Genomic DNA, 15,964 nt, shown 5'->3' on the forward strand with positions numbered 1-15,964 from the left:
TCTCTTGGGTTTTCTAGGTATAGGATCATATCATCAGCAAATAGGGATAGTTCGACTTCTTCCTTACCAATGTGGATGCCTTTGATTTCCCTTTCTTGCCTTATGGCCCTGGCTAGGACTTCCAGTACAATGTTGAATAGATATTTTCTTCTTCTTCTTTTTGTTTTTAATCTTAGCCATTTTAGAGGGAGTGAAACGGTATCTCATTGTAGTTTTTATTTGCGTCTCTCTGGTGAGCTCTGGTAGTGTAGTGCCAGTGGAACTTGACTGCTAACCAGAAGGCTGGCAGTTCAAACCCATCAGCCACTCCTTGGAAAGAAGGTTGGGCAATCTACTTCTGTAGTGATAATCTCCTCAGAAATCCAAGGAGGGGTCACTATGTGTCGGGTCTGATTCGATGGCACATAACAACAACAGCAACAACGATGGCTAATGATTAGCATCTTTTCATGTGTTTTGTGGCCATTTAAATGTCCTGTGTGGTGAAATGTCTGTTCAAGTCCTTTGCCCATTTTATGATTGGGGTATTTTTTGTTGTTGTTGTATATGTGTTTTGGTTGTTAGATTCTTAGCACATATATGATTTCTGAAGATACTCTTCCTGTTAGTAGTTTGTCTTTTTACTTTTTATGGAAAAGTCTGTTGATGAAAAAAGTTTTTAATTTTTATGAGGTCCCATTTATTTATTTTGTTTTTGCTGTTTGTGCTTTTATTATTATATTAGATAATCCATTGTTAAAAGCTAAGCCTGACAATATTGCCTGCATTTTTTCTTCTTAAAATTTTATGGTTTAAGTTTTCACATTTAGGTCTTAAACCATTTTGAATTTGTTTTGGTGTGAAGTATGCATCTTGTTTCATTTTTCTGCATGTAGAAATTCAGTTTTTCTAATACCATTTATTGGAAAGACTCTTCTGTCCTGATAAAAAATTAGTTGATCATGGATGTGTAGGTTTATTGTTATTATAGGTCAGTTGTATTCCATTGGTCTATGTGTCTCTTGTTATACGTTTTCCCAGGCTGTTTTTGATTAATGTAGCTGTATAATTAGTTTTAAAATCAGGAAGTGTGAGTCTTCCTACTTTGTTCTTCTCTTTCAATATTACTTTTGCTATTCGGAGCCTCATGTCATTCCATATAAACTTGAAGATTGATTTTCCATTCTGTAAAAAATTCATAGTGCCTATGGCACTTGACTGCTAACCAGAAGGCTGGCGGTTCAAACCCACCAGCCACTCCTTGGAAGGAAGGTTGGGCAATCCTACTTCCATAGTGATACTGCCTAGGAAACCCAAGGAGGGGTCGCTATGAGTCGGGGCCAACTCGACGGCACATAACAACAACAACAACAACAAAAAATTCTATTGGAATTTTAATCAGGATTATGTTGAATCTGTAGACAGATGTAAGTATTATTGGTATCTTAACAATATTAAGTCTTCCAGTCCATAAACGTAGAACATCTTTCCATTTATTTAGGTCGTCTTCAATCTCTTTCAGCAGGATTAATTCATTTAGTTGTTTTTATAGATGCGTTTTTATTGTATGAGTCAAATTGAATTCTATTTTGGTAATGTCAATTGTTGCTATGAGTCGGGTCCAATTGGACAGCGCATTAACAACAACAACAAAGACAATTGCAAGAAGAAATAACTGCCGTTTTTTCAGTTCTTATTCAACTGCTTATTTTTAAAATTTTGACAGTATCAAAGTCATCTGAAGATATTTTTCTGCACAAAAGAAGGATGCATTAATATTAAATATAATTATTTCTAGGTACTGAAGCACAGTCTTCACTTTTGCAAGCAGTGGCTTTCTTCTTAGAGAACCTTGCTATGCATGATATTACAGCAGCAGAACAGTGCTTTGGCTCTGGCACAACTGGTGACATTCCCAGCCCACAGGAAAGAGAAGTATATAATTATAGTAAATGCACTGTTGTGGTTCGGATTATGGAATTTACCACAACGCTGCTCAACATTTCTCCGGAAGCATGGAAGGTAGGGTCACTCCTGCTGCTCTGGTAATTTAAGGTCAGCACTTGGCACTTGAAAATTATTCATAAATTAGAAGTAGTTATGACCTTCTTTTTTAGAACTTTCCATATGTGTCTAACTCACTGCTGTCGAGTTGGATCTGAGTCATAGCGACCCCTCCTTGGGTTTCCAAGGCAGTATCATTATGGAGCGCTGGTAGCATAGTGCCTAAGGCACTTGACTGCTAACCAGAAGGCTGGCGGTTCAAACCCACTAGCCACTCCTCGGAATGAAGGTTGGGCATTCCTACTTCCGTAGTGATACTGCCTCGGAAACCTAAGGAGGGGTCGCTATGAGTCGGAGCCGACTCGATGGCAAATAACAACAACAGCAACATCATTATGGAAGTAGATTGCCCAATCTTCCTTCTGAGGAGTGCTTGGTGGGTTTGAACCACCAGCCTTCTGGTTAGCAACTAAATGCCTTACTCACTATGCCACCAGAGCTCCTTTCCATATGTATAGGAGTTTGATTTTTGAAAGTAAGGATTTTGTGTATTCTTCATTATTTTCATTATGTGAATAAGTACAAAATAGTTTTTCCAAGTGTCTAATTTTGTGCTGCATTTTATACCATGAGCAAACATTTGCCTTAGGAAAAATCTGTTAACAAATAATTTTAAACATATTTGTGAGGGTTATTACATTAAAAAACTCCAGTCAATAGAGGCTCTAGAGATATAGCAATGCCCTAAACCAGGGGCTAGGAAACTACAGCTCCTGACCCAACCTGCTTGCTTTTGTAAATCAACTTTTATTGGAACACAGCACTCCCATTTGTTTACATATTATCCCTTACATCTTTCATGCTGCAATGGCAATTAAAGTAGTTGCAGCAGAGACTATACAGCTCCCAAAACTTAAAATATGTATTATCTAGCTCTTTATAGAAAATGTTTACCACACCACCCCCATTCTAAACAGATAAAAATTGCTAACCTTGTGGTTCTTATACTGTAATGGAAGTGTAACTATTGCTTCATAAACTGTGTTTTGACTCAAATCATCTCCTACAGTTCCTTCAGAAAGATTTACTAAACACCAGCCTTGTGAAGCTTGTAGTGAAAACACTGTGTGAGCCTGTGAGTGTGGGCTTCAATATGGGTGATATTCAGGTCATGAATCATCTTCCTGGTGTGTGTGTGAACCTGATGGCAGCACTGAAGAAGTTACCATATAAAGACATCCTAGAGACACACCTCCTGGAAAAAATACCAATGCAGAGGTAGGCATGAGGCCATATGCTAATGTACAGTAGTATGTGAGGTAATGGAGTTCTGTGGCACATCCTTGAGAAAAGGATCCATCAGTTGTTTGAAGATCAGATATTTAACAAAAGCTGTTCCTGTACCTTAGGACAATCAAGATTCTGGTGTGGTTTAGAACTTATTTGTTGCCATGGCTAAGTTAGAGTCTGGAGCCTTTGTTTTTTTTGTTTGCTGTCACACCACGTTAGTGAGTTTGAATACCAGGTTATTAGTAGATGCATGTACCATGAGTGTACATAGTTTTTCAGTGTATCCTAGTAATTTAATACCATCAGACCTCATGTAGCTTTCTTTTTCTTTCTCTGATATGGACAGCATTGAGGATCTCTGTGTTATTAACCTGTATGATCATGGGGACAGGACCAAACTGACTTCTTTGGTGTCAGCATGTAAGCACCTTCATAAAGCTGGGTTCTTGCATGCTATATTACCATCACAGGTAAACATTTGTAACCAATTTGATTTTACATTTCCTTTAACTTTTCTGTACTATTTAGTCTATTTATTCATAAAGGGCGTTAAATATCCTTTCTGTACAGAGCATGCTGACATGATGTACTTGTACTGTACAGATGTACTTGTTCTAGATAATTAGATGTTTTCTGGAATAAAATAATAACCATAAATATAAAATTTCTAAATATAAAGTGAAAGTGAAATCAAGGATATCTGAATATTTCCAGAACAGCCTAGTAAAGAATTTAGAAGTTAACTCCTAGTGTGTTTTTGTGGCCAGGCAACGTAAATGAAAAAATATAACATAGAAAGCAAACTTTAGTTAATTTTTTTGCAAGTTGATTCTTTGGAAGATGTTTTTTAGTGTTAAGTAACTTTTTTTTTTTAATTGATGAAATTATTTTTTTCTCTTTAAAGTACTTTCTATTAGGCATTTAATGGTGGTTTTATTTTAGTCTCCAGATCTTCATCACTCTATTGGCACAAAACTTCTTTACCTGGTTTATAAAGGCATCACACCTGGAGAGGAAGGACAGTGTCTTCCTGTGCTAGATACCAGCTGTAAGCAGTTGGCCAGTAGAATTCTGGAGCTGGCTTTTGTTTTTGGAGGACAGGTAGGAAGCACACACAGCTACCTGAGGCACTGCCCTATACAGGCATGGTTGCTTACTGCTGCTTCTGATGTAGTAGGGTTTGATTTTGTCAGATCCTAGCAGCAGAAGTATTGTAAATGATTTATTTGTGTGGACTTTTTTTTTTTTTTTTTTTTACTTTAACAAATAGAATAACATTTTTCTTAAAATGGAGTTTTGTCTATCCCATTTTCCTTTCAAAGGTATTTTAGATGAAGGCCGTTTTGTGAACATAAAGCTGAACTGTGTTGACAAATGGTCTTTTCTTACCCATTCTTGGTGATTCTTGGGGTGGGGATTTGGGAGAGTCTCTGGAAGTAATTTCAAAAGCACCAGGCACCCCAAAAATGTCCTTAAGATTTTTTTTAGCAAATTACATATTTAAGCTTTTTAAAAGTACTCACTGCTACCCAACTATCCCTTTGGAACACTACCACCACCACCATTTTCTGAAATTTGGCAACAGTGTGGATCTGGAAAGTTTTTTTCTTCCCAAAAATAAGTCTGGTAAATTGAGGCTAATTAAAGTAAATACAATCTTTTCAGTACCCTTTTAAGGGTTTTAAACTTGAACTTAGGTCTTCCTATAAGACTTAGGTCTTCTTTAGACCTTACTGTGTCATTTTCCAACTTAAAAGTTAGCACCTCCCTTGGAAGCCTCTCTGGTATGTGTGAATGTGTACTCCTGTCATCTCACCTCTCCTTTGCTCTCCACAGTGCGAGCAACTGGTCGGTCTCCTCCTGAGCACAGCAGTGCTGTCCATGCCATCTTTGGGCCGGTTGCAGAGAAGCATCGTCAGCTTTTCCCATGGAGAGTATTTTTATAGCTTGTTCTCAGAAACTATCAATACTGAGTTGTTGAAGAATATAGATATTGCTGTGATGGAGCTCATGAAATCATCTGAGGAGAATCCCAAAATGGTACTGAAGTTGTCCTTTAAGTAAATATTTTCTGTAACATAATGCTCATAAAAGGATTGACATATTCCTGAAATGTTTCATTAAAACAAAAAGATCTCTTTCTAGAAGGTTAAAATCAATGGAAACAAAACACAACCTTTGTCAAGAATTCCTGGATGCTAATAGATGTTGAATCTTTGATTATTTTTTTCATTGTTTTATGCACAAAGTCTCTAGCCCTGACTTCATGATGCACATAGCTTTGTAGGATGTGGGATTTTGCCAGGACTTGGCGTCAGAGCTCATATACCCGTCTTCCCTTTCCCATTTGCATACATAACCCTATATACAAGGACTGATGCGACTACTGTGTGCTCCTCTCCTCTCCACTTAGCCCCTCACATTGAACTTTTTGAGATCAGTAGTTAGTTTGTGGTCTTCAGTTTGCTAAGCTTCTAGGATTTTGAAATTTAACCTGCTCTGAGACAAAAACGTATATGACTGTTTTAAGGGAGAGCATGTAATTCTTACTGAATTAGCATTTATTCCAAACAGTGCTTATTATCCATTGTAAGGGAATTTTTTTGTGGTAGATTTTACTTGCAATTTGTATTTTTTAAAATTAGGAATAAAATTGTAGTAAACCCTTGACACTCAGGGGATTTAACGTTTTGAGCTTTTAAAATATTCAAATTTTTGGTGAAAATGGTGGATAAAAATGCATATACATTTATCTTTCCTGCACCACCAGCCACTCCAAGGAAGAAAGATGTGGCAGTTAGTTTCTATAAATATTAAAGCCTGGGAATCACTATGGAACAGTTCTGGTTTTCTTTGTAGTGTTGCTGTGAGTTAAACATGACTCAACAGCACCAACTTTGATTTTTAGTTTTTGAGGGTAGTTTTCTGGAGAGGATACATCTCTCTAGGCTGGAGGACTCCAGGGATAGTCAAGGCAAACATGCCTTTTTGAAAGAGAGTAAGCAAAAGCCTGGTGAAATTCTAAATCCTTGAGATTCTTATTCTCCAGTTTGATTCCTCAAATAGTCAGCTTGGTGTGTACCCTCAAAGCAGGATCTTAGAATATTCTGGCAAGCATAAGAGAAAACAAAGACACTGTCATCACCACCTAAGCAGTTGAATCCTGTCGCAGCTCACTGTGGGGAAGAGGGATTCCAAGAGGCACAAGGAAGAGACTTCTCAGTGAGACGTAAATGTGAAAAGAAGGTAATCTCTGAGAGAGAAGGCAAGGCAACACATTTATGAAACAGGAATTACTAGTGAAAAAGAATATTGGAGAATAAAAAAGAAGTCTTGGGAATTAAGCATAGGTATCAGAAATTAAAATGAAGTAAGTTTGCAAGGTAATATTGAGGCACCCTTTTAAAGAAAGAAAAGTGAAAGGCAAAGAGATGAGGAAGTTTGATGATGGTCTAAAAGGTGAAGCTCAGTGTCACTGCTCAGAGAGGACTTACCGGAAGGAAGGGCTGAATTTCTAGAGAGAAGGGGCCACTGTGTGTCCAGTGTAAGGTTGGAAACAGCTCCACTTAGAGTACGTGTATGTGAAAATTCAGAACCATGGGGGTTCTCCAAGAAGAAGTTCCCTGAAAATTTCCATAGGAGACGTGCCTTATTTAGTAATGGTATGGAAGCAGACCATGAGCCTCTTCCTTAAAAATTAAGGGAACACTGCCAACCTGGAGTTCTAAATTTAGCCAGAATATCAGTGAAGTGGGACAGTAGAAAAAAGTTGTTTTCAAATGTTCAGGATCTCAACAAGACTACATCTGCATTTTTTATTAGGAAACTATTAGAGCAAGTATTTCATCAAGATAGATAGTAGGCCAAGAAAGAGAAAGACATTGTATGCAGGAAGTAGGGGCTCCAGTGAGGTTCATGGATGAATCTCTGGATGTGATGCTGTGTATGTGTGTATTTTTGTACATGTATACTCGTATGCATGCACATGCATGTATGGCTCTATGCAGGCTCCATGAATTGTAAGGGATAATTTCACAGAAGAAGTCAACAGACTTTCTGATGTGTTTAGCTGACTTGATGCAATTTATTTTGGGGCAATTTGATGAATATTCCTTCCAAGGAGTGGCTGATGGGTTTGAACCCCCAGCCTTCTGGTTAGCAGTCAAATGCCTTAGGCACTACACCACCAGAGCTCCCAATTAATGATAGTCACATCAAAAACAGTAAAGAAAGCAGACAAATACTAACTTAGAACTTCAGGGAGGCAACATATTATACAGTAAAGTAAAAGCATTGGTAGTTTACTACTTAGATCAAAATTGTAGTAATACTGAATATCCATCTGTTTTGGTTACATGGTACTGCGCTGACAAGAATATACCACAAATGGGATGGCCTTGTCAAACAGGAGTTTATTCTTACAGTCTGGAGGCTTTAAGTCCGAGTTCAAAGTGCCAGGCTCTAGGGGCTGGATTAAAGCCCCTCAACTTTGGGCTTCAGCTCTGCCTCCTACTCTCGGCCCACTGGAGCTAAAGGGTTGTCTTATTCAAACAGCTGCTGGTTGCTGAGACTGACAAGTCTAAGGTTGACCAGTAAAAAGGCACAGTCCTGATGTTACCAAACTACATGGCAGGCCATTAATTCAAGTCTATTGAAAGACCCCAGGTCAGGAGAGCATGGCAGGCTGCTGAAAAACGACTTGGCTACATGCAGTTTTCAAGCATTCCATAAGCTGGAGACCGTTCCCCAAAGCTTCTCTTTATATACAGGAAGCAGACCACATTCCTAACGCAGCTTCTCACAGTAGATTCCACCATGGAGTTGATTACCAGTCTCATCATGGGGAATACTATATACAGCTGCCCAGCCACTCAACCAAGCCCAGCCAAGTTGACAGACAAACTTAACTACCACACCATCTAATAAAAATTAGCATATGATTATAGTGGAAGGATGATAGGACAGGTTATGTGTGTGCATATGTGTGCTCATGTGAGTGAGCATATGTGAGTATGTGTGCATATGTGTGCATATGTGTGCAGGTAAGGTGATGGTGATGAAAGAGCTAAGGTTCATCTTCCAGTGGAGTCCACTCAAGAATGCCCTAAACTAAATAATAGCAGTAAAACATATTAATGAGATAATACTCCAAAATGCAGCTCAAGGAATTGCCTATTGGCTATAGGAAATGACATGAGATGGGAGTCAGGCAAGAGACAGCTGTTATTAAAAATATACTTGTGTATATTTAGCAATGGTGTGTATGTATACCTTTATAGCACTTAAAATAAAACATGTTAAAAAATTAGCAGACTTATACAAAACCTAAAAAATTGTCATTTGTCTGATGTTCAAGTATTGTGTGCACAGCAAGGATTGCAGCAAGGCATTTATAAGTCAGCCTGGATGTCCACACTTGCAATATCTGGTGAATTTAAGGCTTTGTTATAAATAATCCCTAGAAATCTATTGTTCATGCTGGTGATGGATATGAAAAGGTTTAAAATAAATTGAGTGTTTGATAAATTTAGTATCTATTTCAGTGACATTAATTTAGTATCTAAGGCACTTGACTGCTAACCAGAAGGCTGGCAGTCAAACCTACCAGCCACTCCTCAGAAGGAAGGTTGGGCAATCTACTTCCGTATTGATATTGCCTCAGCAACCCAAGGAGGGGTTGCTATGAGTCGGGTCCTACTCGACGGCAAAGAACATGTTTTTTTATGGGAAAACTTACAAGTTAAAGTGGTATTCTCAAATTTGAGGAGTTATGAAGTGGATAAAATGTTAGTTTATAGTAGATAAATATGGAAGTGTAGATACTGTCTTTACTTTCCAAGAAAAGCTTTGGAGTGAAAGTAACTTTTGTCATATAGCTATCAGTCTCAGGATTAAGAATTTTCTTTAGTCACAATGAACTTATTGCAGGTGAGTGCTGTTTTGAATGGCATGCTAGATCAGAGCTTCAGGGATCGAGCCATTCAGAAACACCAAGGACTAAACCTTGTGACTGCAGTTCTGCAAAACTGGAAGAAGTGTGAGTCATGGTGGGCCAACGATTCTGCTCCTGAAAGTAAAATGGCAGTGCTGACCTTGCTGGCAAAAATTTTACAGGTATTTTGAGAGACCACAAAATGTAGTTACATTTGTTTTATATTCTGTGATGTGCATCTTTAAAAATTTGATTGATGTTGCTTCAAAAGCTCATTGAAAATATTTTTGATGGATGATTGCTGATTACCTTAAATTTTATAATAATAATTGATGGATGATTGCTGATTACCTTAAATTTTATAATAATAATTTGCTATTATATATCATTATCATTTATTATACTTATTATCATTTCTTATACTTTATCTTTTTAGCGTATCTTTACATACATTGTCTTTTTTGTTTTTATTGTGATCTGGGTGAAAGCTTACACAGCAAATTCATTTTCCATACAGCAGTTCATATACATTTTGTCTTGTGACATTGACTGCAATTCCACACAAGGTGTGGAACAGATCTCTTCCCACATCCTCCCTATAGTTATCTCTTCCCTGTGTCCTTCCTTCCCATGCACTCTTGCCCCCCAAGCAGTTTCCCTGGGCATCATACACTGCCCTTCTGTTCTCCCATGATTGATCTCTCCAAGGAGTGTATCTACCTGATGTACATGTTCAACCCATATGCCTGTCTTTTATTTGTCTGGAAGCCACAGGAGTGAGTTCTATTCCAGACCCGAAGGGCAGCTAGGACCTGTAGTTTCAGGGGTTTCACCAGGCTCTACCAGACCAGCAAGCCTGGTCATTCTTTTTATGATTTTGAGTTTTGTTCCACATTGTTCTTCCACTCTATCTAGGATCTCCTGCACTGATTCCTCTCTGAGTGGGTTCACAGTGGTAGCCAGGTACCATCTACTTCTTCCTGTCTCATCGTCGTATAGGCTAGGATCACTTGATCTACCAGTCCCTTGGACTAATTGATTCCATGCATGTGGATGAGGAGAGACCCATCATTGCATCTAGAGAACCACTTGCAAGCTTTTAAGATCTCAGTCACTACTCACCAAAGTAGGATGTGGAACAATGTTTTTGTGTATGTTATGCCAGTTGAGCTTGATGTCCCCTGTGACCATGGTCCAGAGCCCACAGGTCCAACTACTCATTCCCTCTCGGTAGCTGGTATGGCCAAGAAGTCATCACAACCTTGTCCCTTGTCAGCTCTACTATATATCTGGACATTCTTACAACACATACAGATATGCTTGTAGAAACATTGCCTGCCAACCCTATTCTTCATCATGGGCACACTACCCCCTGCATAGATATACCTGATCATTCAGCCTGTCCACCCTTCTATCCACCTGTAGATCAATGTTTGCCCTCACTGAGAATGCAGTACTGTATATGCAGAAGGGTTCATCTTTGTTATCTGTACCTCCCATGTACCTTTCTATGTCTTCCTCTTCCTCAGTGCCACTGTATTGATCACTCACATTTGGTACATTGCCCTTCCCTTCACCCAAATCAGTACTTGTCTCTACCTATCTAGCAGTATTTCCTCCCCTCCCCTCCCACCCCTGGTAACAAACAAAGAAAGTTTTGTTCCATATATAAACCTTTCCTTGACTTTTTACCATAATGAACTAATACAGTATTTGTCCTTTTGTGATTGACTTCATTCAGCTAATATCCCCCAAGTTCATCCATGTTAACACACTGTTTTGTAGATTCTACATTATTCTTTAGGATCACATGGTATTCCATTGGGTGTATGTACCATAATTTCGTTATCCACTCTTTTGTTGATGGGCACCTAAGTTGTTTCCATTTTTGGCTATTGTAAATAGTGCTGCAGTGAACATAGGTGTGCATATATCTGTTCTTGTTCTGGCTCTCACTTCTTTAGGATGTATACCTAATAATGGGATTGCTGGGTCAAATGGTATTTCTAATTCCAACCTTTTAGGGAATCACGATACTGCTTTCTCCAGTGGTTTATCATTTTACAGTCTCACCAGCAGTGTATGAGAGTCCCAATCTCTGCACATCCTCACTAACATGTGTTATTTTATGTCTTGTTGAACTTTGCTGTTATTGCTGGGGTAAGTTGTTATTTCATTATTGTTTTGATTTTCATCTCTCTAATGGCTAATGATTGTGAGCATTTCTTCACGTGTTTGCAGACTACCTGAATATCTTCTTTTGTGAAGTGTCTATTCATATCTTCTGCCCATTTTAAAATTGGTTTGTTAATCTTTTTGTTGTTGAGGTTTTGGAGTTTTCTATAAATTTTATAGATAAGTCCCTTGTCAGATAATGGCATTGCCAAATATTTTTTCCCAATCTGTATGTTCTCATTTTACTCTTTTGGAGAAGTGTTTGGAAGCACATAAAAACTTAATTTTTAGAAGGTTCCATTCATCTAGTTTATCTTCTGCTATTTGTGCATTTTGAGTTATGCTTTATAGTCTATTTATGCCATAAATTAGGGTCCCTAAATTTACCCCTTTTTTTTCCTTGAGGAACTTTGTAGTTTTAGATTTCACACTTAAGTATTTAATACATCTAAAGTTAGTTTTTGTGTATGGTATGAGGTATGGATCTTGTTTCATTTATCTGCAAATGGATAATTAGTTTTGCCTGCACCATTTGTTAGACAGTCTCTTCCCCTTTTAATGGATTTCAGCCCTTTGTCAAAATTCAGCTGACCATAGTTGAATGGATCTGTTTCAAGGTTTGCAATTCTGTTCTTCTGGTGTATGTTTCTGTCATACAAATACCAGGCTGTTTTGACTACTGTGGCTATATAGTAGGTTTTGAGATCTGGGAGTGTGAGACCTTCTACTTTGTTGTTCTTCTTCAGTAGTACTTTGCTTATCCAAGGTCTCTTTCCTCTTCATATAAAATTAGTGATTGTTTTTTCCATATCCTTAACAAATGTTGATGAGATCTGGATTGGGACTGCATTGAATGTATAGATTGCTGTGGGTAGTATTGGTATTTTCATAATGTTCAATCTTCCTATCCATGAGCATGGTATGTTCTTCATTTGTGTAGATCTCTTATGGTTTCTTGAAGTAGTATTTTGTAGTTTTCTTTGTATAGGTCTTTTGTGTCCCTGGTAAGATTTATTCCCAGGTAATTTATTTTTTTGGTAGCTATTGTCAGTGGTATTGAGTTCCTTATTTCCTTTTCAGAGACCCCTTTGCCCCTTTGCTGGTGTAGAGGAATCTACCTGATTTTTGTGTGTTGCTCTTATATCCTGCCACAATGCTAAATCTCTCAATTGGTTCTCAATTTTTTACTAGTCTCTTGGGTTTTCTAAGTATAGGATTATATCATCAGCAAATGGGGATAGTTTGACTTCTTCCTTACCAATTTGGATGCCTTTGATTTCCCTTCCTTGCCCTATTGCTCTAGCTAGGACTTCCAATACAGTGTTGAATAGAAGTGGTGATAGATGGCTTCCTTGTCTGGTTCCTGTTCACAAGGGAACAGTTTCAGTATTTCAATTTAGAATAATGTTGGCTGTTGGTTTTTGTTGTTGTTGTTGTTTGTTTTTGTTTTAGTTTTTATTGTGATTTGGGTGAAAGTTTACAGAGCAAATTCATTTTCCATACAGCAGTTCTTACATATCTTGTTTCATGACATTTACTGCAATTCTCCATAATGTAACAGCTTTCTTCCCACTTCCTCCCTTTAGTTACCTCTTTCCTGTGTCCTTCTTGCCTATGCATTCCTACCCCCTCATGTATCTCCCTGTGCAAATATTACCCTTCAAATCTCCCATGCTTGATCATTCTGTAGAGTGTATCTACTTGATATAATGTTCATCCTATATGTCTCTCTTTTGTTTGGCTGGAAGCCACGGGAGTGAGTTCAGCTCTAGACCTGAAGAGTAACTAGGGGCCATAGTCTCAGGAGTCTCACCAGGCTCTGTTAGACAGTAAACCTGTCTTTTGTATGATTTTGAGTTTTGTTCTTCCTTGTTCTCTAACTTGATCCAGGATATTCTGCACTGATCCCTTTCCACGTGGTTGATGATGGTAACCAGGCACCAACTAGTTCTTCTCATCTCACAGTCATGTAGGCTGAGGTTTGCATGGTCCACTAGTCCCTTGGACTGTTTCCATGCAACTTTGGTTTTCTTCCTTCTTCTTTGCTTTGGACAAGGAGAAACCATCATTGCTTCTAGATGGCTGCTTGTAAGCTTTTTTTTTTTTTAAATTTATTGTGATTTGGGTAAAAATTTACAAAGCAAATTCACTTTCCATACAGAGGTTCACATACACTTTGTCTCATGACATTGACCACAATTATCCACAATGCAACAGCTCCCCTCCTAGTTCCTTCTGATAGTTACTTCTTCCCTGAGTCCATCCCTCCCTGCACTCCTGCCCCCTGAGCTGTCTCCCTGTGCGTAAGCAGCCCTTCTTTCTCCCATGATTGTTCGCTCCATAGAGTATATCTACCTGAGGTAAATATTCAACTCATATGCCTGTCTTTCGTTTGGCTGGAAGCCACAGGTGTGGGTTCAATTCCAGACCTGAAGGGCAGCTAGGGTCCATAGTCTCAGTGGTTCCACCAGGCTCTATCAGACCAGCAAACCTGGTCCCCCCCCCTTTTTTTTTTTTCCAAATGATTTTGAGTTTTGTTCCACATTGTTCTCCCTCTCTATCCAGGATCTCCTACATAGATCCCCTTCCAAGTGGTTGACAGTAGTAGCCAGGCACCATCTAGTTCTTCTGGTCTCATAGTCATATAGGCTGCAGATTGGATGGTGTACCAGTTGCTGGGACTAATTGTTTCCATGAATTTTTGGTTTTCTTCATTCTTCTTTGCTTTGGACGAGAAGAGACCCATCGTTGTATCTAGATGGCAGCTTGCAGGCTTTTAAGATCCCAGTCGCTACTTGTCAAAGTAGGAGGTAGAACAATGTTTTGTGTAGTATGTTATGCCAATTGAGCTTGATGTCCTCTGCGACTATGGTCCCAAGCCCATGGGTTCAACTACTTGGTCCCTCTGGGTAGATGGCTGTGACCAAGCAGTGACTACAACCTTGCTCCTTTTCAGCTCTACTATACACCTGGGAATTCAGATCATATACATAAACTCATAGGACCATTGTCTTCCAGCCCTATACATGTTCTTGGGTATGCTCCCCGCTTCATAGACATATCTAATAATTCAGTCTGTCTACCCATCTATCCACCTACATATCCATGTTTGCCGTCACTGACAGTGCAGTACTGTATGTGCAAAAGGGTTCACCTTTGTTGTCTATACCTTCCATGTAGCTCGCTATGTCTTTCTCTTCCTCGTTGCCACCATATTGATCACTCACATTTAGTACATTGCCCTTCTCTTCACCCAAATCAGTACTTATCACTACCTGTCTAACAGTGTTCCCTCAGCTCCCCTCCCACCGCTGGTAACCCACAAAGAAAATTTCCTTCCATAGATAAACCTTTCCTTGACTTTTACAATAATGGACTAATACAATATTTTTCCTTTTGTTATTGACTTATTTCACTCAGCATAATGTCCTCCATGTGCATTCACGTTATGCAGTGTTTTGCAGATTCTACATTATTCTTTAGCATTGCATAGTATTCCACTGTGTGTATGTACTATAGTTTGCTTATCCATTCCTCAGTTGATGGACACCTAGGTTGTTTCCATCTTTGATTCAATTTGCAACTCTCCATCTCTTGAGTGGTGCATTTAATCCATTAACATTCAGTGTAACCATTGACAAGTATGAACTGGTTGCTGTCATTTTGGTATCTGTTTTTTCATGGTGTCCCTGGTTTCTTTGTTCCATATGATTTTCTGTGCTGAGCTCATTATGTTTATGAATCATGTTATCATTTCCTTTGTTGCTGTTGTTTTAGTATATGAAAGTTTTTTAAATCAGGACTGAGTGCTAGATTTTATCAAATGCCTTTTCTGCATCGATTGATATGATCATATGGTTCTTTTCCTTTTTTTATTTATGTGATGGATTCCATTGATTGTTTTTCTAATGTTGAACCATCCTTGCGTACTTGGCATGACCCCTACTTGGTCATAATTAATAATTTTTTGATAAGTTTTTGGAGTCTATTGGCTAGGATTTTTTATTGAAGTTTAGGTTTACATACATTGTCTTAATGGACACTTTTAAAGTATTTAAGAATAAGAATTATTTAAATATTGTTGAAGCCCCACAACAAACTTATAATCAAGTTCTAAAATTTAAATATGAAAAATATATTAAAGGAAATAGAAGCATATATAGAAGTGTGATATGTTTTTGTTTCCTTTCCTTTAGATCGATTCATCTGTATCTTTTAATACAAATCACAGCTCATTTCCTGAAATCTTTAGAACATATACTAGTCTGCTTGCTGACTCAAGGTTGGGTCTACATTTAAAAGTAAGTGTTTAAAAAGAATATTTTTACATTCTCAATTATTTACTATTTTTTATAGTTTTTCATAATTATGATTTTTTAATTTGGAAAATTTCATACATGTGCAAAAGCAGAATAACTATTATCACAGTAAATCCCCATTTACTTGAAAGTAGCCTCAGTAATCCTTGCTGTGAGCTTGTTTGATTAACCACCTTCCTCTACCTTGGAGGAAGCCTCAGGCATTATATTATCTGGTCTATAGATACTTTACATGTCTGTCCAAAACGTAAGAATATTTCTTTTA

At 38.1% G+C, this 15,964-nt stretch overlaps 1 protein-coding gene across 1 annotated transcript in view; it reads left to right on the forward strand.

Moving 5' to 3' along the window:
• Positions 1-15,964, forward strand: part of PRKDC (protein kinase, DNA-activated, catalytic subunit) — a 550,241-nt gene that overhangs the window by 217,047 nt on the left and 317,230 nt on the right. Inside the window, exons 32-38 of the mRNA XM_007949066.1 lie at positions 1,778-2,001; positions 3,053-3,261; positions 3,620-3,743; positions 4,216-4,374; positions 5,110-5,313; positions 9,202-9,387; positions 15,577-15,681. Coding sequence (XP_007947257.1) covers positions 1,778-2,001; positions 3,053-3,261; positions 3,620-3,743; positions 4,216-4,374; positions 5,110-5,313; positions 9,202-9,387; positions 15,577-15,681 — 1,211 coding nt within the window. The remainder of the gene's footprint in view (positions 1-1,777; positions 2,002-3,052; positions 3,262-3,619; positions 3,744-4,215; positions 4,375-5,109; positions 5,314-9,201; positions 9,388-15,576; positions 15,682-15,964) is intronic.

The sequence above is a fragment of the Orycteropus afer genome, unplaced genomic scaffold (genome assembly GCF_000298275.1).
Source record: "Orycteropus afer afer isolate SDZICR_OR568_19922 unplaced genomic scaffold, OryAfe1.0 scaffold00236, whole genome shotgun sequence".
NCBI classification, from domain to species: domain Eukaryota; kingdom Metazoa; phylum Chordata; class Mammalia; order Tubulidentata; family Orycteropodidae; genus Orycteropus; species Orycteropus afer.